This window comes from Pelophylax lessonae (assembly GCF_965119305.1).
Source record: "Pelophylax lessonae genome assembly, chromosome: 8".
Lineage (NCBI taxonomy): Eukaryota > Metazoa > Chordata > Amphibia > Anura > Ranidae > Pelophylax > Pelophylax lessonae.
This window is the reverse complement of record NC_138775.1, coordinates 297,458,252-297,485,505: the sequence shown is the minus strand read 5'-3', so window position 1 is coordinate 297,485,505 and position 27,254 is coordinate 297,458,252. Positions and strand designations below refer to the sequence as shown.

Here is a 27,254-nt window from a genome sequence, read left to right as displayed (position 1 = left end):
GGACGGATGTGTCCACTCTTCTCCCTCCCCTCTACCAGGCAGCAACCACTGTCGGTCCTGGGCCTGCTGATGGGCAAGCAGAGCCCAGGATAAATGGTGGGTATGTCGTTACCAGGGGGGTGTGGAAGCAATCGGTGGCAGTGCAGTCTCCCCAATGCTTTTATCTGACAGGCAGGAGTCTGTCAGATGTACACACGTGGTGTCAACAAACCACCACCCCCCCCCCCCCCCCCCCGCCGCTGTGGTGACAGCGAAAGGGTTCACCCGAGAAGCTTTTCATATCCATTTCAAGCTATTTGACTGTACCAGGTGCTCCTAAATTTTATAGAAGGGTAGATGGCATAATTGTATCTCAGTGGTGCTAGCAAACACTAGATTGACTACAGCTTAAAACGGCGCTCCGGCTTCAGGGGGTGAAATTTAGATACAAACAGTGCTTTAAGTGGCCCAAAAGAGGAGCCGGTACTCTATTATAGCCTATAAATTTTGTCCCCCCCCCCACATCAGGGTCCCCACAGAGCACCCCCCCCCCCCTCCGGAGCAGGGGGACTCACTGGTGGTGACTGGTCTGGCTCTGGAGTGGGAAATATTCTTGGGGGGGGGGGGGGGCAATTGAGGGGGCGCAGATGTCCAAAATGAGCATACTGGTACACTAAGGCGCACGGAGAGGTGGCGGTATGCTCAAGAGCCATATTTTGAAGTGGTGGTACTGAGTACCAGTGCATACCGGCCCACTTAAAGCACTGGATACAAATACCCCCGGAACAGTCAGGACTAGTACATTCCATAATGGATAGCCTCTAAACTGTCCAAGGTTGCACTTGCCTTGGAAATTTCTTCTCCAGCGCTGCCATCTCAGGTGTGGGCAGCTGAAGCCAGCGTGTCCTCTTCGGTGACGTCTGAGTCCCAGAATTCCCTGCATCGGCCCCGCTCGTCACTTCCGGTGCAGGTGCGGCATTCCCTGCTAAACATCTTCTGGGCATGCTGCGCCTGCACCAGAAGTGACGAGCGGGGCCGGTGCAGGCGCATTGACTCCTGGGAGCGATGACGTTCAGCTCCCAGGAGCCATCGCAAACGGGAAGAGACGGCGTGGGCCGCGGCCGCAGAGGTAGGAAGTGGAAGGAAGGTGAGTATATTTTCTTCTATAATAAGGGAACAAAAAAAAATAATCAGGAGCATCCATTTCATTTTCAGGTGACTCGGCAAGCAGATGGTCCAAAATCAATTTTTTCGATTTTGAGGCCGGAACTCCGCTTTAAAGCCTAACCATGCTGTTTTTTTTTTTTTTTTAAGGTCACCTTGGAAAGGTCAGAGACAGAATTTAGGCAACGATACAACAACCAGATTGAGAGACTGGAACAAGAGTTGACGCATGTGAAGAAGAAGTTGGAGCATGAAATAGAACAGAAACACTTGCTGAGCAAGAACCAGGATGTAAGTATTCCAAATCTCTGGACAGACAATCGTGTTTTCCCACACCTTGGGAGCACTGAAATCATCTGTGGGCTTTTTTTTTTTTTTTATTAGGTTCAGATCCTGGATCTCAAGAGACAGTGCGAATCCGAGTTAAATCTTCACAACAGCACCAAGGAGCTTCTGAAGAATTCAAACAAAGAAATCGCTACGTTGAAGCAACAGCTGACCAATTTCGAAGCTCAGCTGGCCTCACGTTCGAGTCAGCCATCCGCAGAAGGTAATATATTGGAGAATAAAAATAGAAGAAATTGCGCTCAGAGGTCCATTCAGCAGCTAAAACATAGTGATCAAAATTAAATGAAAAAAACAGTGCAGCGCTTCAGACATAAAAAAAAAAACAAAAAAAAAAAAACAAAAAAAAATAAACCCTTAATTAGGTGATAAATTAAAAACCCAAAGTGTATCAACACCACAGTGACAATCCAAATTTCCGCTTCAAAGGTCACATATATATATATATATATATATATATATATATATATATATATATATATATATATATATATATATATATATATATATATATATATATATATATATTAGATTATCCAGTCATCCACCACCATGGAGATATTTTCGTCTCAACCAATCTAAAAAACTCCCTCTCTCCTTTCTGTAGGTACTCAGTTTTTTTTCTGCCTAGTCAGGAATAAGGACCTCTATTTCCTTGCTGGGATCTTTGGTCCTGGCAATTTTATTTTCCTTTTTGGATTGATTTTTTTTTTTTTCTCCTACTACAATCAACTGCTGGACGGGGTGACGCGTTGGATAATCTGACTCCAGTGGTCACCCCAGTCTCTCCAGCGAGCGCACGCAGACCTAGGTCGGCCGCAATATAGTCCCACCGGCCAGGGGCTGGCCTGCCAGTTAAACGCCTCGCATGGTTGTATACAACCAGGTCTCAGTCCGAGTCGCAGCATTCCTCCTGGCCGACAGCCCCCCCATTTCGAGAAAAAGGAGGTTCTGTCTGAAGAGGTGCCCGCCTGGTTCCTGAAGAGGTGCCCGCCGCCTGGTTCCTGGTATGGTAAGTAACTAGCTCCCCCCTCTCTCCCTGGAGGGTTTTGGGGTGGATCTTGGCCCCTCCATAGGATCGTCGGACCCCTGGGTTCCCCACCTTCCCGTCAGGCACCCTATTCAGCGGTCTGGGGCTGCGGGGTGGGGGCGAGGTGCTGGGGGGGGGGGGGGCTGAGCAACCGGACAATCAGTGGGAGCTGTACCTGGTGGGGGGCTCCTTTTAGGGCCCCCCTTCCTGCCTCTGCCATTTTCTGAGGCCTAGGATCCCTCCTGGGAGCCTTGTGGTGACGCCATTTTCTTGTAGCCTGTGTGCTTTCTGCACGGCGGCCATGTTGGTGTAGTCCGACGGGCCATTTTTCTGTGTGTTGCGAATGAAAATGGCGGAGGCCATGACAGTGGAGTCCTCTGGGTGGCAATTTCGGTGGTGGGAGCCCCTCATCCCCTGGTGCTGATCACCAGACAGAGTGCAGATTATCCTGGAGGCTGCATGTGCCTGTTTCTGCTTGGTGGCTAGTCTGGTCGGGTCCTTGCCCTCTCTGCTGAGGATTGATTGGTTCTCTGTTACCGGCGACCGGGGGGGTGTCCCTTAGCAAGCAGTGTTTTTACAACTTTTTTTGTGGGGTTCCCCCTATTGACTCATGGAGTCTTTGGGGCACATTTCCCCACCTGATCCCCTCTGAGGCTGCGGAGGCCTCCGGTTCCCAACCATCTATTGATGCACTGACGGTGGTTCTAGAGTCCTTTGTGTCCCAGGTGGAGGTGTTTTTTGTGTGATGGACTAGCAAAAAGCGCCCCCTGCCTCCCCCCCCCCCCCCCCCTTATCTGTCTCCTCAGATCCTGAATCTGATTCGGCCGCCGCGAACGTGGAACACTGCTGGGTCATGTGTCCTAAATTCTCAGATGATGCCTCCACTCCTGTAGCCGCACACTGTGGGGTGGGGGGGTTGGGCGCGCGCGCTATCACAGCTTTCAGGTGACCCGGATGCGGGAGTTCCAGGTCCCGATCGTTAGTACTTGACCAGGGCTCTCGATGGGATCGCGCTGTGCGTTGCGCTCCCAGCACAAAGATTACGCATATGCAGCCCCTCAAAAAATAAAGCCCTGCCCAGTGAGGCCGTGTATATGCGTACTGTCCTCGTGAAGGGGTTAATTTGTGTGCGCGTTTAACCGCTCATTGTTTTTTGTTTAGACAAGGAAGCAAACGCTGAAGATTTGGAGGAATTGAAGAATAAGCTGAAGCAGGCTACAGAGCAAATCAGTGACCTGAAGGAGAGGCTGAAAACTTCCACCAGCAATGTGGAGCAGTACAGGGAGGTGGTCCTTGGCCTGGAAGAGTCTCTGAACAAGGAAAAGCAGGTAATGTAAAACTTCAGCATCCACTTTGTTGTAGAAAGTTCTGGAAGAATCTGCAGGTTATTCGGTGTTCACATTGATCCCGCAGAATGGCGGCTTCCACTCTTCAGCGCTCATTTGCATTTTCTCTTAGAAACACTTATTGTAGAAACAGAGAGGGAAGGGGGTCTAATAAGCCAGATCTGCTTCTGAAATGTACAATTTACGATGTTAGAGCAGCGGTCTCCAACCTGCGGCCTCAGGGCTTGGTGTGGCCCTTTGCTTGCTTTTGTCTGGCTTTCGGGGGTATTCCTCCCACTGACACCAATGATGGGACTCTATTCCTCCCACTAACACCAATGATGGGACTCTATTCCTCCCACTAACACCAATGATGGGACTCTATTCCTCCCCACTGATACCAATGATGGGCGCTATTCCTCCCCACTGATACCAATGATGGGGCACTATTCCTCCCCACTGACACCAATGATGGGGCACTATTCCTCCCACTGACACCAATGATGGGGCACTATTCCTCCCACTGACACCAATGATGGGGCACTATTCCTCCCACTGACACCAATGATGGGGCGCTATTCCTCCCACTGACACCAATGATGGGGCGCTATGGCTCCCACTGACGCCGGGGACGGGGCGCTATGGCTCCCACTGACGCCGGGGACGGGGCGCTATGGCTCCCACTGACGCCGGGGACGGGGCGCTATGGCTCCCACTGACGCCGGGGACGGGGCGCTATGGCTCCCACTGACGCCGGGGACGGGGCGCTATGGCTCCCACTGACGCCGGGGACGGGGCGCTATGGCTCCCACTGACGCCGGGGCGCTATGGCTCCCACTGACTGCATTCCGGAACTCCTAGCTGCTATTGGAGGGATGCAAACTGACCGCACAGATCTATTTTTTTGCTTAGTGCGGTCAGATTTCAACAGCAAAGGAGGGGGGCTGGCGGGATCTCAAAAAATAAAGCCCGAAAACACTACGTTTTCAGACATACGCACACACATACGTGTAATATTACATTTTGGGGTAACAAACTTTAATAAACGCAGAGCTGCATTAATATATATGCTCATAATATTTCTCCCTCTGACGCAGGGGCTCACAACCATCATAATGATTTCTAATAGTCAGGTGGATATTGTGTAGAAAGAACGGGATGGCGCTATGAGAGCCGTGGGTCCCATATCTTAAGAAAGTTGCCATGACTATTGAGGAGGACGCTAGTTAGAGGTTTGTTTTATAAAGAAGCCATCCAGTTCGGTTTCCACCTCCGAAAAATAGCTTAAAAATTGATTGCAGGAGCCTGGAAGAAACAATTTGTCTGAGGACACAGTGGGGGTTATTTACTAAAACTGCGTGATGCCAAATCTGGTGCAGCTCTGCATAGTCGCCAATAATCTTCCAGGTTTAAGTCTAGATTCACACTGAGGCGGGTTTGAAATCGTACGCGTTCAGCTGAATTCGCACAATTTCACACTGGCATTTTCAGTCCAACCTCGGGGGTGATTTCAGACATCTGTGCGGGTTCATGCACAGATATCTAATAAAATCGCCCCCAAAGTTGCCAAAAGTAGTACAGAAACTACTTTTGAGAATCGGTACAGTGCCGCCAAGTCGGCGTCGCACAAATTCATACGGTGCCATTGGCGACCGTTGGCTCCGATTGGACATGTGATTTGACATGTCAAATCGGACCAATATGAACGTGGGCTTAAAAACTTAATTGAAGAAGCTGAAGTTAGAAGCTGATTGGCTACCATGCACAGCTGTACCAGATTCTGAGTGCTCCAGTTTTAGTAAATCTCCCCCAGTGTGATAGCCGAAGCTGTCATTTGGAGAGGCCCGATGGTTTAAAATGCTGCAGAACAAACCAAGGATCTTTAGGTAGATGGATTCTAAACAGCCAATGCAGAAGAGTAAATACTTTCGTCCAAAAAAACGGCCTAACATTGGACAAGTTCAAGTATGGAATATGTTACCTGGCAACCTCCTAAACCAAAGTCCTGCATGTCCAGGGAATAGGTGGGTCAAAATACGCCCCTTAACCCAATGACACCACCTTTTAATTCACTCCCTGGTTATCTCTAGCATTGATTACTGCAATTCCCTCCTCATTGGTTTACAGTACATAGGCTATCCCCCTTCAGTCCATCATATGCTGTTGCCAAACTTATCCACCTTACCAACCTTTGTGTCCTCCACCTGTATCTGCCTATCCCACCACTTGCTTCCAATCAGTGTCCTCCACCTGTCTTTGCCAATCCCTCCACTGACTTCCATTCAGTGTCCTCCACCCCTCTCTGCCAATCCCTCCACTGGCTTCCATTCAGTGTCCCCTGCCCCTCTCTGCCAATCCTACCACTGGCTTCCATTCAGTGTCCTCCACCCCTCTCTGCCAATCCCTCCACTGGCTTCCATTCAGTGTCCCCTGCCCCTCTCTGCCAATCCTACCACTGGCTTCCATTCAGTGTCCTCCACCCCTCTCTGCCAATCCCTCCACTGTCCTTCATTCAGTGACCTCCACCCCTTTCTGCCAGTGCCTCCACTGGCCTCCACTCAAAATATTGTGCAGCTGTTATACATTTTGTTAGATTTTGTTCTTCTGTTTAATAGGTCACTGACGAAACACGTAAAACCATAGAAACACGCATGAAAGAAGCAACAGAGTACCAGTCACAGCTTGAGAAGAAGTTGATGGAAGCGGAGAAAGAAAAGCAAGAACTTAGAGATGAGAGACATAAAGTTGTGGAGAATCTGGAGCAGCAGGTATGAATCTTACTATTTCAGGCATAGCGGTCCTGGGTGAGAGCGTGCTGCTGAGTGTCAACTCTGGGGCAGCATTGTCACACCTTACCAGGAACTGGCTATTCAGGAAAATATTCAGTAGAGGTTTTGGACTTCAACCACTTTTGGACCGGACGGCTTTTACCCCCCTTAATGAGCAGGTCATTTTTGTTTGCGATACGGCACTGCGTTACTATAGAGCTTTCTTTTGGTGGTATTCAATCAACTCTGCAGTTTTTATTTTTTGTGCTATAAACAAAAAGAGCGACATTTTTTAAAACAAAAACACAGCCAATAAAATGTGTAGCGTTTTTAGATTTTTTTTACTGGTAATGGTGGCAATCAGCGGTCTGCTGTTGTAAACACGGCTACAGCGCGGACCTTAGTTGCCGCATCTATGTATGTTCTTCCATGCATGAGCTGTCTGGGTGCTTACTGCGGAGCTAACGGCTCGCTCTGTGATCAGCGAGTCCATGAGATTGGAGTAAGGGGCCAGTCCAGCACCTTTACCATGTGATCAGCTGTCAGTCAATGACAGCTGATCATGTGATGGAAACAGCAACCGGCAATCAGATTTTTCATGCTGTCAGTGGGAGGAGAAAAAAAAGCCGATTGCTGTTGTCAGTGACGTCGGTCCCGAAGAGGAGTGGGGCATCTGTGCCCACCAGCACCACCCATCAGTGCCTTTCAGTGCCGCCTCATCAGCGCACCTCAATGGAGAAAAATTACATGTTTGCAAAAATTTTATAATCCACTGTAAAGTTTTTTTTTTTTTTTTCAGCAAAAAAAAAACCCCCAGTAGTGATTAAATACCACCAAAAGAAAGCTCTATTTTGTTTGAAAAAAAAATAACAATTTAATTTGGGTACAGTGTTGCATGACCGCGCAATTGTCATTCAAAGTGCGACAGTGCTGAAAGATGAAAATTGGCCCGGGCAGGAGGGGGGGTTTAGGTGTCCAATAGGCAAGTGGTTAATAAAAACAAGAGAACAAGACGCAATAAAGATTGATACATGTTCTTCATTTTATGGACTGTTTTTGGGACTCCTGCCTCTGTTCTATATGCAAGTTACTTTCTGCTTGTTTCTCTGTTTAGCAGTGGCAATGCAGTAGCCTTCATGTAAGCTGTATGTGTGTACATTATTACTTATCCTTTGTTACGTCTATATTTCTTCAGTTATCGCAGCTTAAACAGAGTCTCTCCACTTTGCAAGCGGAAGTCCAATCCGCTCTTCAGAGGGCTGCAACTGCTTCAAGTAACGAACAGAAGGCCAAACAGGACTGTCAAGAACAAGTGAGTTTTGAAACTTAAAGATCTGAACATTTTATTAATGGTGAAAGGACTTGGCTTCATCTTGTTGGGGCTCTGGTCTAAAAAAAAAAAAAAAAAAAATCTATGGGATCCAAGGAAATCGAATACTTCTGATTGTGTTAAAGGAGAAATTCACATTAACAATGTTACACCCTTATTCAGGGCATAACATGTTACATATGCACTGTCCCCCGTTCCCCCATTTTGACAGCTAGCAGGGGATCATCTTCCCCGTTCGCTGTCACAGTCTAAAAAAAAAAAAAAAACATGGTCGTGCGGAGCTCCGCCTGCCCAGCCACATCATCCAATCAGTGTTCTGTGAATGGGAACACTACAAGGTCCAGCAGCCTTTGCAGCTATCAGTTTGTAGTTCTCAGTGAACTATCACGGCACTGTTGAGCGCTCTGGAAGTTCATTAAACTTCCTGTCAGTGTAACTGCCTGCCTATATCAGAGGTGCAGGGAGACCGATAGGCTGACGAGGCTGCAGGACCGTGGCATTACACCCACAATTTACTGATCATGGGTGCAATGCTTTACAGGTTCCCAACAACAAATAATAGCATATTGTTTTACCTGCAAAAAAAAATGCTATAATATAGCCCAGATGCTATAAAAGAAATGATATAATATAGCCCAGATGCTATAGAAGAAATGCCATAATATAGCTCAGATGCTATAGAAGAAATGCTATAATATAGCCCAGATGCTATAAAAGAAATGATATAATATAGCCCAGATGCTATAGAAGAAATGCCATAATATAGCTCAGATTCTATATAAGAAATGCTATAATATAGCCCAGATTCTATATAAGAAATGCTATAATATAGCTCAGATTCTATATAAGAAATGCCATAATATAGCTCAGATTCTATATAAGAAATGCTATAATATAGCCCAGATTCTATATAAGAAATGCTATAATATAGCTCAGATTCTATATAAGAAATGCCATAATATAGCTCAGATTCTATATAAGAAATGCTATAATATAGCCCAGATTCTATATAAGAAATGCTATAATATAGCCCAGATTCTATATAAGAAATGCTATAATATAGCCCAGATTCTATATAAGAAATGATATAATATAGCCCAGATGCTATAGAAGAAATGCTATAATATAGCCCAGATGCTATAGAAGAAATGCTATAATATAGCCCAGATGCTATAGAAGAAATGCTATAAAATAGCACAGATGCTATAGAAGAAATGATATAATACAGCTCAGATGCTATAGAAGAAATGCTATAAAATAGCACAGATTCTATATAAGAAATGCTATAATATAGCTCAGATGCTATAGAAGAAATGCTATAATATAGCACAGATGCTATATAACAGTAAAGTTAGCTCAGTTTTTATGTATACTGTATTGTGAAAGAGGTTAGGTCGAGTAAATAGATACCTAACATGTTACGCTTTAAAATTGCACATACTCATGGAATGGCGATAAACGACAGTACCTAAAAATCTCCATAGGCAACGCTTTAAAAAATGTTTAATGGTTACCGGTTTAGAGTTATTTTGCTAGAATTATTATTCTCGCTCTAACGATTACGGCGATACCTCAAGTGTGATTTGAACACTGTTTACATTTGCAGGCGCGACTTGCATATGCGTTTTCTTTGGTGGATGGGGGCGCTTTACATTTTTTTTTTTTTCTTATTTTTACACACCTCCTTTTTAAAAAAAATTATTTTCTGATCACTTTTTTTGCTGTCACAAGAAATGTAAACATCCTTGTAACAGTAATAGGCAGCGACAGGTACTCTTTTTATGCAGTGATCGGGGGGAATGTGACAGTAATAGGAGTGACAGGTACTCTTTTTATGCAGTGATCGGGGGGAATGTGACAGTAATAGGAGTGACAGGTACTCTTTATGGAGGGATCGGGGGGGAATGTGACAGTAATAGGAGTGACAGGTACTCTTTATGGAGGGATCGGGGGGAATGTGACAGGTACTCTTTATGGAGGGATCGGGGGGAATGTGACAGTAATAGGCAGTGACAGGTACTCTTTATGGAGGGATCGGGGGGGATGTGACAGTAATAGGCAGTGACAGGTACTCTTTATGGAGGGATCGGGGGGAATGTGACAGTAATAGCAGTGACAGATACTCTTTATGGGGGGATCGGGGGGAATGTGACAGTAATAGGCAGTGACAGGTACTCTTTATGGGGGGATCGGGGGGAATGTGACAGTAATAGGCAGTGACAGGTACTCTTTATGGAGGGATCGGGGGGGAATGTGACAGTAATAGGAGTGACAGGTACTCTTTATGGAGGGATCGGGGGGAATGTGACAGTAATAGCAGTGACAGGTACTCTTTATGGAGGGATCGGGGGGGAATGTGACAGTAATAGGCAGTGACAGGTACTCTTTATGGAGGGATCGGGGAGGAATGTGACAGTAATAGCAGTGACAGGTACTCTTTATGGAGGGATCGGGGGGAATGTGACGGTAATAAGCAGTGACAGGTACTCTTTATGGGGGGATCGGGGGGAATGTGAGAGTAATAGGCAGTGACAGGTACTCTTTATGGAGGGATCGGGGGGGAATGTGACAGTAATAGGAGTGACAGATACTCTTTATGGAGGGATCGGGGGGAATGTGACAGTAATAGGAGTGACAGGTACTCTTTATGGAGGGATTGGGGGAATGTGACAGTAATAGGAGTGACAGGTACTCTTTATGGAGGGATCGGGGGGAATGTGACAGTAATAGGAGTGACGGGTACTCTTTATGGAGGGATCGGGGGGAATGTGACAGTAATAGGAGTGACAGATACTCTTTATGGAGGGATCGGGGGGAATGTGACAGGTACTCTTTATGGAGGGATCGGGGGGAATGTGACAGGTACTCTTTATGGAGGGATCGGGGGGAATGTGACAGGTACTCTTTATGGAGGGATCGGGGGGAATGTGACAGGTACTCTTTATGGAGGGATCGGGAGGAATGTGACAGTAATAGGCAGTGACAGGTACTCTTTATGGAGGGATCGGGGGGGATGTGACAGTAATAGGCAGTGACAGGTACTCTTTATGGAGGGATCGGGGGGGAATGTGACAGTAATAGGCAGTGACAGGTACTCTTTATGGAGGGATCGGGGGGGATGTGACAGTAATAGGCAGTGACAGGTACTCTTTATGGAGGGATCGGGGGGAATGTGACAGTAATAGGAGTGACAGGTACTCTTTATGGAGGGATCGGGGGGAATGTGACAGATACTCTTTATGGAGGGATCGGGGGGAATGTGACAGGTACTCTTTATGGAGGGATCGGGGGGAATGTGACAGGTACTCTTTATGGAGGGATCGGGAGGAATGTGACAGTAATAGGCAGTGACAGGTACTCTTTATGGAGGGATCGGGGGGGATGTGACAGTAATAGGCAGTGACAGGTACTCTTTATGGAGGGATCGGGGGGAATGTGACAGTAATAGCAGTGACAGATACTCTTTATGGGGGGATCGGGGGGAATGTGACAGTAATAGGCAGTGACAGGTACTCTTTATGGAGGGATCGGGGGGAATGTGACAGTAATAGGCAGTGACAGGTACTCTTTATGGAGGGATCGGGGGGGAATGTGACAGTAATAGGAGTGACAGGTACTCTTTATGGAGGGATCGGGGGGAATGTGACAGTAATAGGCAGTGACAGGTACTCTTTATGGAGGGATCGGGGGGGAATGTGACAGTAATAGGAGTGACAGGTACTCTTTATGGAGGGATCGGGGGGAATGTGACAGTAATAGCAGTGACAGGTACTCTTTATGGAGGGATCGGGGGGAATGTGACAGTAATAGGCAGTGACAGGTACTCTTTATGGAGGGATCGGGGAGGAATGTGACAGTAATAGCAGTGACAGGTACTCTTTATGGAGGGATCGGGGGGAATGTGACAGTAATAGGAGTGACAGGTACTCTTTATGGAGGGATCGGGGGGAATGTGACGGTAATAAGCAGTGACAGGTACTCTTTATGGGGGGATCGGGGGGAATGTGACAGTAATAGGAGTGACAGATACTCTTTATGGAGGGATCGGGGGGAATGTGACAGTAATAGGCAGTGACAGGTACTCTTTATGGAGGGATCGGGGGGGAATGTGACAGTAATAGGAGTGACAGATACTCTTTATGGAGGGATCGGGGGGAATGTGACAGTAATAGGCAGTGACAGGTACTCTTTATGGAGGGATTGGGGGAATGTGACAGTAATAGGAGTGACAGGTACTCTTTATGGAGGGATCGGGGGGAATGTGACAGTAATATGCAGTGACAGGTACTCTTTATGGAGGGATCGGGGGGAATGTGACAGTAATAGCAGTGACAGGTACTCTTTATGGAGGGATCGGGGGGAATGTGACAGTAATAGCAGTGACAGGTACTCTTTATGGAGGGATCGGGGGGAATGTGACAGTAATAGGAGTGACGGGTACTCTTTATGGAGGGATCGGGGGGAATGTGACAGTAATATGCAGTGACAGGTACTCTTTATGGAGGGATCGGGGGGAATGTGACAGTAATAGCAGTGACAGGTACTCTTTATGGAGGGATCGGGGGGAATGTGACAGTAATAGGAGTGACGGGTACTCTTTATGGAGGGATCGGGGGGAATGTGACAGTAATAGGCAGTGACAGATACTCTTTATGGAGGGATCGGGGGGAATGTGACAGTAATAGGCAGTGACAGGTACTCTTTATGGAGGGATCGGGGGGAATGTGACAGTAATAGGCAGTGACAGATACTCTTTATGGAGGGATTGGGAGGAATGTGACAGTAATAGGAGTGACAGGTACTCTTTATGGAGGGATCGGGGGGAATGTGACGGTAATAAGCAGTGACAGGTACTCTTTATGGGGGGATCGGGGGGAATGTGAGAGTAATAGGCAGTGACAGGTACTCTTTATGGAGGGATCGGGGGGAATGTGACAGTAATAGGCAGTGACAGGTACTCTTTATGGAGGGATCGGGGGGAATGTAACAGTGACAGGTACTCTTTATGGAGGGATCGGGGGAATGTGACAGTAATAGGCAGTGACAGGTACTCTTTATGGAGGGATCGGGGGGAATGTGACAGTAATAGGCAGTGACAGGTACTCTTTATGGAGGGATCGGGGGTCTATAAGACCCCAAACCTCTCCACTGCACTTCAATGTTTTCAAAACGCCAAAATTTGTATTTTTGATTACCTTGGGTTTTTTTAAAATTGGCTGCCGAGTAAACGATGTAGTAACCCGGAACAGGGGACTCAATCAAAGCTGATTCTGGCTTTAAATAAACAAATTTAAACCCGCGCTACACAACGTGTTGATAAAAATAAAAAAGTGTGAATGTGGGCAGCTGCTGCAAACGCTAAGAAAATCTTAGGAGAAATGGTTTAACGGATTCTGGCATTGTTTGGGACTCCGTCCAGCCGGCGGATGTGCTGGCTGGTCGCTCGGGTCTCCTGGTGGGACGGAAGAGCCCCGGGCGGAGCAGCTGGAGGAGGGGACGTCCCCACCTGCTGCCTGTGATAACTGCAGAGTGGATGCGAAGCTGCTTTGGTTATCACTTGAAAGCCAATCGCCGGCTCTAAAAAAAAAAAAGTACCGGGGTGATGTCTCTAGCTGCAGGTATCACCCCGATACAACCACTTCAACAAAATGATGTACCGGTACGTAGTTTTGCAGAAAGTGGTTAAATACCACCTAAAAGAAAGCTCTACCTGTCTCGGAAAATGCTAGAAATGGGTACAGTGTTGCATGACTGCGCAATTGTTAAGTGTGACAGCGCTGAAAATTGGCCTGGGGAGGAAGGGGGTAAAAGTGCCGCCATATGGGATCTGAGCAAAGTATGTTAACCAAAAGTGCCGATCTTCCAGTTTCTCTTAAGGTCATTTGTGCAGGGAGGGTCAGCTTTTTCATACTGATGGCGATTTCATTAATCCAGAGAGGAAGGCCGCCCTTCCTGATGAATCCATATACTTTCTTGTGGCCACATTGCACTGAATGTGATTGCTCCCTTTCTTTATTTTAAAGGCGAAGATTGCCACAGAATCGCAGAACAAGTATGAGCGGGAATTAATGCTCCATGCCGCCGATATTGAAGCTCTTCAGGCTGCCAGGGAACAGCTCAGCAATGCTGCCGCCACCCGCCAGAAATCAGAAGAGGCGGCTCAGAAAGCTCAGTCCCAGCTGCTGGAGTGCAAAGCTTCCTGGGAGGAGAGAGAGCGAATACTAAAGGTAATTGGCTTTATAATATAATGCAGTGACCTTCTTCATTTACATTTATTTACTACTATCGGATAATTTTTATTGAATGTTTTCACATTTTTCAATGCAATACAAGAATGCCCGAAAAGACAAAAACCAAGAACCACATCCCGTCATGCATGAAAATTGCTGGCTGATTGGGTGATGAACGCAGGGAGGGAAGCGCATGTTTTGCATTAACTCTGCCATGTACCTGTATAAGAGGCCCAACTCCAAACCATGACGCGCTCCCCCCCCCCCCCCCCCCCCCCCCACCCCTTTCACTGATTTCTTTACACACTTTGCTTTTAGTCTCTCCCCAGTTTAACATATTTCCAATCAGACCCAAATAAATTAGAGGTTGTAAACCATGGGGAAACCAAACCAAAAAAATAAAAAGAACCTGCATGACAATGGCATAATAAGCTAGTATGCATCACGTACGAGCTCATTGTGAAATACCTTAGAACGAAGCCCTCCAGCATGCGCGAGGTAGCCTACTGGTCACAGCACAGGGGCGCTGAAAAAACGGCAAGGGCGGCTGGTCCTTCAGGAGCGCATGCGCTGATGTCATCAGAGGCGTATACAGTAAATATCTTTAGGCGATATTTACAGTACCTATAGGTAAGCCTTATTATAGGCTTGCCTATAGGTACAACAAACCAGGGAAGTTTACTTTCTCTTTAAAACTCTGTCCACACAACATGCTACTCAACGAATCTGAACCATGCTGCCAGAACTGCCTGCCACTCCCTTCTCTTGCTGTCTAAGAATGCTCAGAAGGCTTTTGATGGGGTCAGTTGGCAGTTTATCTGTGCAACCTTGGAACATATTGGACTGGTGTTGGATTTCTTTCTTCTACTCTTGTCCCTCAGCTGCTGTCAAGGTCAACGAAACGCGTTCTGAGATTTTTTTCATGATCACAAATGGAACCTGCCAAGGTTGTCCCCCTTTCGCCCTTAATTTTCATTCTCTCCTTAAAACCTTTTCTTTGAACAGTTCAAGTGGACCCCGGAATTGCGGGATGTCAGAAGTCATCTGGGGTTCATAAGGTCGCTGCTTTTGCGGACGACCTGATTTTCTTTTTGACTGACCCGCTGGAATGTCTGCCAAAGTTTTTACAATCATTAAAGTGGAGTTCCACCCATTTTCGTAACTTTAGATCTATGTAATCCCCTTTAAAACGTCTTTTACCAATGGAAACTTTTTTTTACTTTGCTAGTAAATACCTTAATTTCTGCTTTATTCCTCCTCTCCTCACTTCCGGGTTCGATCGGCGATGACGTCATTCCGTGATTCGCAGTGTGTGCTGGGATGTATTCCATTCCAGAAATCTCGCAGGAGCTGTACTGTGTGTATTCAGGCCGTGACCTGCCCTGCCTCCGCCCCGCCTCCTCTCAGTGAGTTGTACTGTATGCATTGTATTCAGGACGTGCTTTGCCCCGCCTCCGCCCAGTGAGCTCAGTGAGGATATAATGCTTTCAGTCCGCGCTCACTTAGAGGAGGCGGGGCAGAGAACGGCCTGAATACAATGCATACAGTACAACTCACTGAGAGGAGGCGGGGCAGGTCACGGCTCAGTACAGATCAGCTCCTGGGTAATACTGCGAGATTTCTGGAATGGAATACATCCCAGCACACACTGCAAATCGCCGAATGACGTCATCGCCGATCGGACCCGGAAGTGAGGAGAGGAGGAATAAAGCAGAAATTAAGGTATTTACTAGCAAAGTAGAAAAAAGTTTCCATTGGTAAAAGTCGTTTTAAAGGGGATTACATACATCTATGTAATCCAAACTATTAAAAATGGGTGGAACTCCGCTTTAAGTACTTATGGGCACCCTATCTTATTTTCAAATCAACTTGTCTAAGTCATCTGCTCTCGATCTTGTTAGGCCAGGCCATGGTTGATGGCCTTGGTCCTTCCTTTTCCTTCCGCTGGGTGACTGATTACATCTGTCATCTGGTAGTTAACATGAGGAAAGGGGGGAAAAAGGGGGCGGGACTTTAAATGAGGTTACAAATATTGTATCTCCATCCCTAATATCAATTGAAACAAAGGGGGATTGTGTGGGACTTTGAATGAGGCGTGTGGTTGAGATGACCATAAAGATTGTATATATAGAAAAATATATGTGCATACATATCCAAACAAAAAAAACATGAAGAGTACACATGTAATCTGATTTATTTTGCATGCACAATGGTAACATAATAAATGCAATAATGACATTCATTAATCCCAATAACCTAGCATATCACAACCAATTACATAGCATAAAAGTATAAATTGGATTCTAAAACATTCCATAACAAAGTAGTAGATACTCCATAGTAATTGCATCATGTATGCTCGACGTGTTTCGTGTATTTGTAACACTTCCTCAGGAGCTGGTGCAATGAATTAACTATAAAGGGGAGAATAAATGGAAATCACAATGTATCTGTTAGTATGGACACCCAATTAAAAATATGTTGTTTTAAATGGAATTGCTAACAATAGAGTAAGGGCTGTAGCCTCAAGGAATTTGCCATAGAAGGACCTCCATATCGTCTGGCCCGGGAGTTGAAGGAACAGTACCAGGCACGCACGAGGGTGAACACAGAATTTGCAGTAAGAGAATCTGGGTAGTAAGAGGAATAACAAGCATCTCAATAAGTCATCTCATAGAGTATCAATAATGAAATTAAGTATATATATATATATATATATATATATATAGCACTGAATGTGCATTGCATTACACAAAGTAATGGAGTATTGGAAATGAAGAATATTGAGAAGATGGATAAACTCCTAGAGCCAGAAATTGAAAGCATGGTGAAAAGATCAAAGTAGGATACCACATAGAGGTTGTGAGGATGGTGCGAGTATCAGTAATTATAAGGAGCCAGGTGAAAGTGAATGGGTGAAGACCATAGAGTGAGTATGGGGAGAAACCAGAGTGACCCAAAATAAAAGCTGAACCAAGGTGAATGGGTAGAAAAAGAAATAAACCAAAGTGGAGTGGAAATAAGGTAGGGGACCAAATCGCTAGACAAGAGATGAAAAGCGTAAAAAAGTGGGGATGTGAGGGTAATAGCTGAAATATCCAAATATATATCCCAGTATCGATAGTGCCTTGTGCATAAAGATCAAAGAGCTGGTAGTTAACATTACCTCTGACCCTGTTGCCCTTTTATGCGGCCAATTTTGACCCACTGCTTATGCGATTGCAGGCTGATCTACTTCACTGGCACACGCTCATTTTGACATGGTTTGTTCGCTGTAGTGCCCTTAAGATGGTTCTACCCAGGATTCTTTACCTGATGCAGGCTCTCCCTATCAGTTTGCCTCCCTCTTTTTTTCAAACGCATAAACCCCATGTTCTGAGAGTTTGGTCACATTGGAAACCATGCCTTCTCCATCTTCTCCATCTTCTGGGTGGTGTGGGCTTACCTGATTTTAGGGCCTACTATAGAGCAGCTCCCCTCACTAGGTTGGTTGACCGGTATTGCCATACTAAGGCAAAGCATTGGGTGGCCATGGATTTGGGGGACTCAGGCAACATGGCAGAGTTGGCCGTGGATTGTCTTGCCACTGCGAAAGGTTTTTCGTAATCATCCTACCTTAGGAAACACATTACAGCTGTCCAGGGAGGCTTTCCATTACACATCAATCTCCCTATTATCCTCTCCCATGATCCCTATTCTAGGCAATTCAGAATTCGAACCCAGTCTCCAAAGACCTCAGTTTCTTGATTCTGGTGTCTGGTTGGCATCTCCATTTTGGTAAAAAAATAAAAAAAATCCCAAAAAGCGTATGTTGATTGGTTTCTGCAAAAGTTATAGCGTCTACAAACAGATTTATGGAATTTTTTAATTGTTTTTACTAGTAATGGCGATTTTTAGCAGGACTGCAACATTGCGGCGGACAAATCTGACACTAAAGCCCCGTACACACGTACCGAATGTCGGCCGAACGATCGGCCGTCTCTTGTCCGGTGCTGTCCTGTCAGCTGAAAAGTGCAAAAGACTGCACACGAATTTTGTCGGCCAACAACAGCCGACTGCAGAAGTGATGTCATGTGATGGTTAACTTTCCCTGTGTTTTTTCTTCTCTGAGCATGCCCAGTCTTGCTAATCTGCTGTTTGTCGGCCGAATTCTGTACTGACTGGCGAACAATCGGCCGTTCTGGTGACGGCCAACAAAAATTTTAAAGTCTGCACGACCGATTCTGTTCGGCCGAAAATGCGCGGTCGGCTGTCGGAAGCATCATACTGACAAGCCTACAATCGGTCGTCGGCCGAATATTTACGGCCGACAATCGGTACGTGTGTACGTGGCTTTAGTGACACTTTTTTTGGGGGACCAGTGACACCAGTACTAAAGCATCAGCGCTTAAAAAAAAAAATGCAGTCACTGTATAAATGAAACAATTGACCCCTCAGCAACATAAGACGCCCCCTAGCATCAATAGATCCCCCACCAGTCAGTAACAATAGATCCCCCAGCAGGCCGGCATCAGACGCTCCAGCACCCCTTGCCATTACATACTTTTAGTGCTGCAGTCCCCCGCATTCCCGCTGAAAAAAGCCCTGGGGTAACCCCTATGCTTATATTTGAGCTCCTCCCGCTTCAGAATATCATTAATGGCCGCCTGCCATTGAGTCACTGTTGGAGGAGTAGGCCCTGTGTAAAATCAATTTCGCTTACGTCCTCCGACAGTCGCCGCCTCTTCATATTCGTCACATATGGGGTATTAGACTTTGCTCCGAAGGAGTAGCTAGGCAACAGAATATGTTAACAATAAAGCTTTAACATATCCCACCCTCAAGGGGTGGTCCCCTCAGTCAATACCCTCCTACTTCCTGCAACCATATCTCAGTTTTAATGTCTAGCTTGTCAGGAGTGGCTGGCTCTCTCTGTGCTGTGACTTTTTGTCCCAGACTCTTTCTTCTTTTTGATATTTTGTTTGAGTTTTCTCTCTACCTTTACTTAGCTGTTATTTTTGTCAGCATTAGTTAGTTCTTCGGACGAAGAGGATCATGCGGACTGGGTCTCGGGCTGATCCCCCTGGTCGCAGGTCGTGGGTCAGTGGCTTCCCAGTCTGCCATCGAGCGTTCAGCCAGGTAACGCTCCTGGCACGGTGAACGACCCATCCCTGTTCGGTGCAGGGATGATTGGTGAGGTGGCTACCTCACCGGACGCTGTGCGGTTTCTGAACCGCCATTGTGTGCGTCTTGAATTGCGACTCTCCCTGCCTCATGTGCAGCGGCTTGTTCGCCTGTGCGGGTTCCCCACGCCATGTGAGGTAAGTTCTCATTGTGCCTGAGTGTGGTGCGGTGGGCTGCGCTTGCCGCGCTTGCTGTAAGGGGGCAGTTAACCCTTGGTTGTCTGGCATACAGGGGCAATGGATTCTCAGGAGGGCAAGTTTCCCACAGTATTGGTGGAAAGCCAGGGGACCGCTGTTTCCCCCCCAGGGGGGGATTTGGCCACTATTGTGGCTGGCCTTGCTGCACAGGTGCAAATGCTGGTGGCTGCTCAATCTACTAAACGGCCCAGAGTTGCTCTGTCCTCTGATTCTGAGGGTGAAGGTGATGGGGCTGTTCTGGCGGGGACCCCCCTATCGGGGTCCCGCTCCTCTCTTGATCTAGTGGGGTCTGAGGTAGAGGCTGAAGTTGAGGGGGTTGATAATTCTCCCCCTGGCTCGCCTAAAGAGCTTGCAATCATGGATGAGTTGATTGCTTCCATTAAGCAGACGCTACGTTTGCAGGACGAGGTGTGTCCCCCAGCTGCCTTGGCGGCTTATGGGACGCAGAGAAAACGCAGGACGCCGCAGGTTTTTCCCTGCAATGCTGATTTTCAGCGCGCTGTTAAGGACCAATGGCGCGATTTGCGCAAGCCTTTTGCGGTACCAAGTAAATTTAAGCTGCGTTATCCTTTCTCGCCTGCCACTGATGAACGGTGGTGTGTGCCTCCGCCAGTGGATCATGCTATTGCGGTTTTGAACAAAGCCACTGCGATCCCTGCAGAGGGATCCCCTGTTTTCCGTGATGCCACGGATAGGAGACTGGAGTCTCTTGCCCGTCATACTTATTCTGTTACGGGTTCTATGCTTAAGGCTCTGTTTGCTTCTCTCATGGCGGCCCAGGCGATCGCAAGTTGGACGCAGATGCTTAGGCGCGTCCTAGTGGCCGATTCGGCCTCGGCGGCGACCCTGGATATGGTGGATCAGATCCACCAGGGTGTCATGTATCTGTGTGATGCGGACCTGGACCTGATTCCGTTGGCCGCGCGTGTGCACAGCGTGGCGGTGTTGTCTCGCCGCCTGGTTTGGTTGAAATGTTGGTCGGTGGACCAATCTTCACGTAAAACCTTAGCCAATCTGCCTTATGATGGGTCTCGCCTTTTTGGGGAGTCCCTGGATGTGTTGATTAAGGGGATTACCGGGGGTAAGAGCACTCTCTTGCCCCATTTCCCCAAGGCTAAGGGGGCTTCTGGGAAGAAGCATGCTCATTTTCGGCCCCCTCAGGGGTCCTTTCGTGCCTTTCGGCCGCACTACAAGGGCAAACCGTTCAAGGGCCAGGGCTCTCAGAAGAAACCCTGGTCTGGGAAACAGAAGTCCGGCCAATCCGGACCTGCGGCCCATAACAGTTCGGCCTGAAGGGGCGCCCTCACCCAGTTTTGGGGTGGGGGGACGCTTGCTCGGTTTTCTTCAGCCCTGGTTGGCCCGTGTGCGGGACAGATGGGTTCTGGAAATCGTTCGATCTGGTTACAAGATCGAGTTTCTCTCTCGGCCGGAGAGCAGATTTTTTCCCTCAAATCTACAACTGTCTCCAGAGCGCCTGCGGGATCTGCACCTGGCGGTGCGGGACCTGAGGGCTCAGGGAGTGGTGGTTCCGGTGCCTCATCGGGACAGATTTCGGGGGTTTTATTCCAATCTGTTCACCGTGCCCAGAAAGGAGGGCAAGGTTCGTCCAATTCTGGACTTGAAAGCTCTGAACCGCTCTGTGCGGGTTCGCAAGTTCCGCATGGAATCCCTGCGCTCGGTGGTGGCTGCCCTGGTTCCGGGGGAATTCATGGCCTCCATCGATTTGAAGGATGCGTATCTTCACATCCCCATATTCGAGGGTCATCAGAGATACCTTCGATTTGCCATTGCGGAGGATCACTACCAGTTCGTGGCGTTGCCCTTTGGGCTCGCCTCGGCTCCGCGGGTCTTCACCAAGGTGCTTGCACCGGTTCTGGCATTATTGAGAGCCCAGGGCATTTCTGTCCTGGGGTATCTGGACGACATTCTGATTCGGTCTGCGACCAGTCAGGGTCTGGAGAAGGACCTGTCTGTCACGATGCAAACTCTGCAGGAGTTCGGTTGGACGATAAATGTTCCAAAGTCGACACTGAGTCCGTCGGTTCGTCTTCCCTATCTGGGAATGATACTGGACTCGGTGCAGGCGAAGGTCTTCCTGCCGGAAGACAAACTCAGGACTCTTCAGGAGGAAGTCAGGTCCCTCAGGGACGTTCCGAACTCGTCTCTGCGGACGTGTATGAGATGTCTGGGATTGATGGTCTCGGCTTTCGAGGCGATTCCTTTCGCGCAGTTTCACACGCGGGGTCTCCAGGCGGAGATCTTGTCCAAGTGGGACGGGCGACCTCAATCTCTGGATCTTCAGATCTCGTTGAGTCATCGCACCAGGGAAAACCTTCTGTGGTGGCTCCAGTCCCCGTTGGTGTCCGGGGGCAAGTCGTTTCGTCCGATCTCGTGGACGATAATCACCACGGATGCCAGCCTGTCGGGCTGGGGTGGTGTTCTGGGCGTTCTGTCCGCCCAGGGGACCTGGTCGGAGGGGGAGTCTTCCCTCCCGATCAACATTCTGGAATTGCGTGCGATAAGGCTCTGTCTTCATCGCTGGACGGACCGGCTGCAGGGCTGCCCGGTTCGGGTGCAGACGGACAATGCCACGGCGGTGGCCTACATCAACCACCAAGGGGGCACCAGGAGTGCCCGAGCGGCTCGAGAAGTGGCCGACATTCTGTCTTGGGCCGAGACTCATGTCCCGGCGATAACGGCGGTTCACATTCCGGGAGTGGAGAACTGGCAGGCGGACTATCTGAGTCGCCAGACCCTGGATCAGGGGGAATGGTCTCTCCACCCGGCTGTCTTCCAGATGTTGTGCGCGAAGTGGGGTCTTCCAGATGTGGACCTGTTCGCGTCTCGCCTCAACTACAAGGTGAAGAGGTTCGTGGCAAGGACGCGCGACCCTCGGGCAGACGCGTCGGACGCGTTAGTGGCCCCGTGGCATCAGTACAGGCTGATGTACGCGTTTCCACCGATTCAGTTGCTGTCCCGGTTCCTTCGCAGGTTACACTCGGAACGCAGCACGGTGATTCTTGTGGCACCGGACTGGCCTCGCCGGTCCTGGTACGCAGACCTCGTGAATCTGGCGGTCGACGCCCCCTGGCGTCTGCCTCTTCGGGACGATCTACTGTCTCAAGGACCGATTTACCATCCTGCTTTACTGTCGCTGGCTTTGACGGCCTGGCTGTTGAGACCGAGGTCCTGAAGGAGAAGGGTCTCTCTCCAGAGGTTGTTCATACCTTGATCAACGCGAGGAAGTCTTCCTCGGGAAAGGTTTATTACCGTACTTGGAAGGCCTATTTTGCCTGGTGTGAGTCCAGGGGGTTTTCACCCCGCACGTACTCGGTTTCCCGTGTGCTGTCTTTCCTTCAGACGGGTGTCGATCAGCGTTTGGCGCTGGCTACGATAAAGGGTCAGGTGTCTGCGCTGGCCGTTCTGTTTCAACGTCCCGTGGCTTCCAACTCCTTGGTTGGCACTTTTATTCAGGGTGTGCGGCATCTGGTTCCTCCTAGGAGGGATCCTTTGCCCCCTTGGGACTTGAATCTAGTCCTGTCTGTGTTACAACGTGCTCCTTTTGAACAGATCAGGGAGATCTCGTTGTCTATGTTGTCCAAAAAGGTCGCCTTTTTGGTGGCGATCACTTCGGCTCGCAGAGTGTCGGAACTGGCGGCTTTGTCCTGCAAGTCTCCGTACCTGGTTGTTCATTTGGATAAGGTGGTCTTGCGACCTAATCCTTCTTTTCTGCCGAAACGAGTTTCGGAATTCCATCTTAACGAGGATATTGTTTTGCCTTCGTTGTGCACGAAGCCTAAACATCCAAAGGAGGTGAGATTGCATTCTCTGGATGTTGTTCGGGCGATTAGGGTTTACCTTAAATCGACTGAGTCTTTTCGAAAGACGGACTCCTTGTTTGTTCTTCCAGAGGGTCCTCGGAAGGGCATGGCGGCTTCCGCCTCTACCATTGCCAAATGGATCAGGCAGACCATTGAACAGGCCTATGCCTTGCAGGGGAAGGTTCCCCCTGTGCCTGTGAAGGCGCACTCTACTAGATCTCTGAGTACGTCTTGGGCCTGTCGTCATGGGGCTTCTGTAGCCCAGGTGTGTAAGGCGGCGACTTGGTCGACCGTACACACTTTCACATAATTCTACAAAGTAGATGTTCAGGCATCGGCGGATGCTTCCTTTGGCCGCAAGGTTCTTAGTGCGGCTGTTCCCTAGGGTCCCTTGTTGGGGACTCCTGGCTGTTGGGATAAGTTTTGTATCCCCTGGTTTTTTGTCTTTTCCTGGGTTGTTGCTCCTGTTGAGCACTTATTTTTGCTGTTGCCCAGCTGGTTTCCTTCCTTTGGTAAGGTTCCTTTCTTTGATGTGGAGACTGCGTTGCCTTTCGGCGCGGATGCGTTTCCCACCCCTCATGTTTGCACTGCTTTGGGACGTCCCCATATGTGACGAATATGAAGAGGCGGCGACTGTCGGAGGACGTAAGAGAAAACGGAATTTTTGTAAAATCTTACCTGTAAAATTCCTTTCTCTGAGTCCTCCGACAGTCGCCGCCCCCGCCCCTCTTTTGGGGTTTGAATGTATACTCTACTGCTATTCCACTAAAACTGAGATATGGTTGCAGGAAGTAGGAGGGTATTGACTGAGGGGACCACCCCTTGAGGGTGGGATATGTTAAAGCTTTATTGTTAACATATTCTGTTGCCTAGCTACTCCTTCGGAGCAAAGTCTAATACCCCATATGTGACGAATATGAAGAGGCGGCGACTGTCGGAGGACTCAGAGAAAGGAATTTTACAGGTAAGATTTTACAAAAATTCCGTTTTTTGGCCTAAATATATAAGGCCCTTGTCCACATTAGTGCCAGCTGGAATTCTGTTTTCTGGGATAATTCCCAAAATACCAAGTTTTAGGATCAAGAGGGTCCTGAAGTGAACCTATGCTACGAAGTGTCTCAAAAAATGGAAGGATTTCTTTAGTTATATATAATTTTTTATTTCATTTTTTTTCATGCATGAAAATTTTTGGTATACAATTTTTTTATAGGATGAGGCGTCCAAGAATCGGTCCCGCTGTGAAGACCTGGAAAAACAGAACAGACTGTTACATGACCAGATTGAGGCCCTCAGTAGGAAGATGGTGACCTCTGTTCAGGAAGGAGCTCTCAATATGTCTCTTAGTGAAGAAGGGAAGTCTGAAGAACAAGTCATGGAGATCCTCAGGTATCAAACATCTGAACCCAGATCTGTAAAACGTTCTAAAGGCTGGCTGTATATAACATTACCTGTGGTGGTTTCTTTAGATATCCTTTTTGGTATTATCAAAAGCCTTTGGGGGCTTTTACCTCTAGATTGAGGTAGTTTGTATATAAATTGCATGGTTGGTGGGGGGGGGGGGGGGGGCAGCAGCTTAAGGGCTGCCATGGTTTAAAGCTAAACAGACTTGCCTTCCCCCTAGACCAGGGTGTGACAGTGGCGGGTATCAGATCCCTGCCCTTCTCACTAACTCGTGACCAAGGACCAGGCAATCCCACACCCTGCCGTCACTTGCGTAACAATGCCACTCTCAGCTGCACCTGGCACATAGATTTTCCAGCTTGCGGGACCACAATCTAAATGCCAGCAGGCTGAGCGATTGTCACTGGGCTAATTTAAGCAAATAACCCTTTCACTGCCACCACCGCTACGTTATTATGAGCCCAGCGGACGCTCGTAATTTTAGAAATGCCAATTATGATTTTAGAATAATCGTCTGTAACACGCACTGTCACCACAGACAGGAATGTTCAGAGGATTTATTCTATACAGTAGCACTCTTCAAGAGATAGGTTCGTTGTTAGTTTGCATTAAGAGCTTAGGGACAAGATTAACACTTTTCAAAATAAAGTTTGATAATAAAAAGGTTAAAATTGGTGCAAATAAAATATTTACAGAAAAAAGTGTTTCAAAGCAATGGCGACCTAATCCAGCAATTTAGAAAAATACGGTAGAATTTAGAAAGAATAATACTTGCATTCAATGTCCTTGGGTTTTCAGTGTTCAGAAGTTGAGCATGTGTGATCAGTTATCAAACTTGATAGATGTTCCTTTCTTGATGTAACCATGAGAACTCTCTAACCCCATCTGCCTCTCTCCTTTTCTCTGAGACCGCAGGGGGTGTTACCAGATGTCCCTGACCAATAAACACAGTGGCCATGGGCGGCCCTAAAGCTTACGACAATACCAAGGAACCTCCCGTATAGACAGTTATGCCACTCTCAATATCTCGAAATATGTAATGGTTACATTCTTTAAACTGCTAGTTTATCATTCATCATGTGATTTGGCTTCAAAAGATACTAAACATGAATATATTATCACACAGGGAATATCTTATTGCTATCTTCTATTCTATATGTGATAAGGTGATCATGCATGATCTCGTTCCGTTCAGTATTTTATTTCTCATCCAAATATATACTTTTTGTTAATGTGTCATGTTCCTGTCTGCATTTATGAATTGGGTATGGATTGTTCGATGTATTGGTACATTTCTAATGAACAGCTGGGCTGTGGCATTTACGACACAGCTCTGGTTAGCCTTAATGAAGTGGCTCCATTTTATGACCCGGCCTATCCTGTCCTACACATCTGCCAGGCGTCCTGTCTGTGCTGAGATAAGGTTCTTTGAAGGGCCGTTTCTTTGAAGTAGAAACTCTTCTCCATTTAGTTAGCTCGAGGAGGTAGGGTGAGGGGCTGTGTGAGTGAGGGTCTTTGTAAACTGTCATGGCTGCTTCAAACAAAATGGTTGCTTGAACAAAATGGTATATCCAGTGCAAGATATCATTACACAGGGGACGGGAACCTTTTTGGCTGAGAGAGCCATGAACACCACATATTTTCAAATGTAATACACTATATTTCAGGGGTCGGGAACCTTTAATATTCATGTTCATGGGCCGCAGCTATACAGTGAGTAGATGGAGCCATGTGAAAGTGCCTGGACTCCGGTCAGGAAGAGAGCGGAGCAGGCAGGTATGCAATGAGGCCGGAGTGGTGAAGCGCCTGCAGGCCTGCGAGTGATAGAGGGGAGTATATACCCTGAGAAAATGGCGGCCGGCCGCTGAAGGCCTCAGAAGTGGATGTGAGAGGCAGCTCCCGTGGGTCCCCGGATGTCAGAGGGGAAGGAGATCGTGTCTGTCGGGGCACAGGGAGCGGATGGCAGGTCTCCTTACAGGGCGGTGATTGCCAAGGCCCTCAGATGCACAGCACATGAGCCGGCGGCGGTACCCCGAGTAGGCCGCGGGGTCCGTAGCGTGGCAATCCGGTCACCCAGAGACTGAGGGTAGCGGTGGGTAGCCCACAGTGTGCCGTCGATGGGTGCAGAAATCTCCCTGGCACCGGGCAAAGCTACGCAGATGGCACTAGATTGAGTGGTAGACGCAGCGGAGCTCTGGGACTACACGTCCAGGGCGCTCACGTCCTGACACGCCCCCCTTTATTAAAGATTTGTCTGCGAGCCAGATGCAGCCATCAAGAGCCACGTCTGGCTCGCGAGCCATAGGTTCCTGACCCCTGATCTAGAAGATGAACCGCTTCAGCTCCAGAAGGTTTACCACCAGGCAAATATTTGCTATTTGGAACTGCGCTACTTTAACCAGTTGCGGACTGCCCACCGCATATATACTATGGCAGGGCGGCCTGGCTACGCAAAATCACATACATGTACGTCCTTTTGTCCCGTAGATGCCGGGGGCGTG

General features: G+C 47.9%; 1 protein-coding gene across 1 annotated transcript in view; it reads left to right on the top strand.

Moving 5' to 3' along the window:
- Positions 1 to 27,254, top strand: part of TPR (translocated promoter region, nuclear basket protein) — a 240,379-nt gene that overhangs the window by 125,111 nt on the left and 88,014 nt on the right. Inside the window, exons 42-48 of the mRNA XM_082266381.1 lie at positions 1,294 to 1,434; positions 1,528 to 1,693; positions 3,680 to 3,846; positions 6,459 to 6,611; positions 7,807 to 7,923; positions 13,965 to 14,168; positions 24,563 to 24,738. Coding sequence (XP_082122507.1) covers positions 1,294 to 1,434; positions 1,528 to 1,693; positions 3,680 to 3,846; positions 6,459 to 6,611; positions 7,807 to 7,923; positions 13,965 to 14,168; positions 24,563 to 24,738 — 1,124 coding nt within the window. The remainder of the gene's footprint in view (positions 1 to 1,293; positions 1,435 to 1,527; positions 1,694 to 3,679; positions 3,847 to 6,458; positions 6,612 to 7,806; positions 7,924 to 13,964; positions 14,169 to 24,562; positions 24,739 to 27,254) is intronic.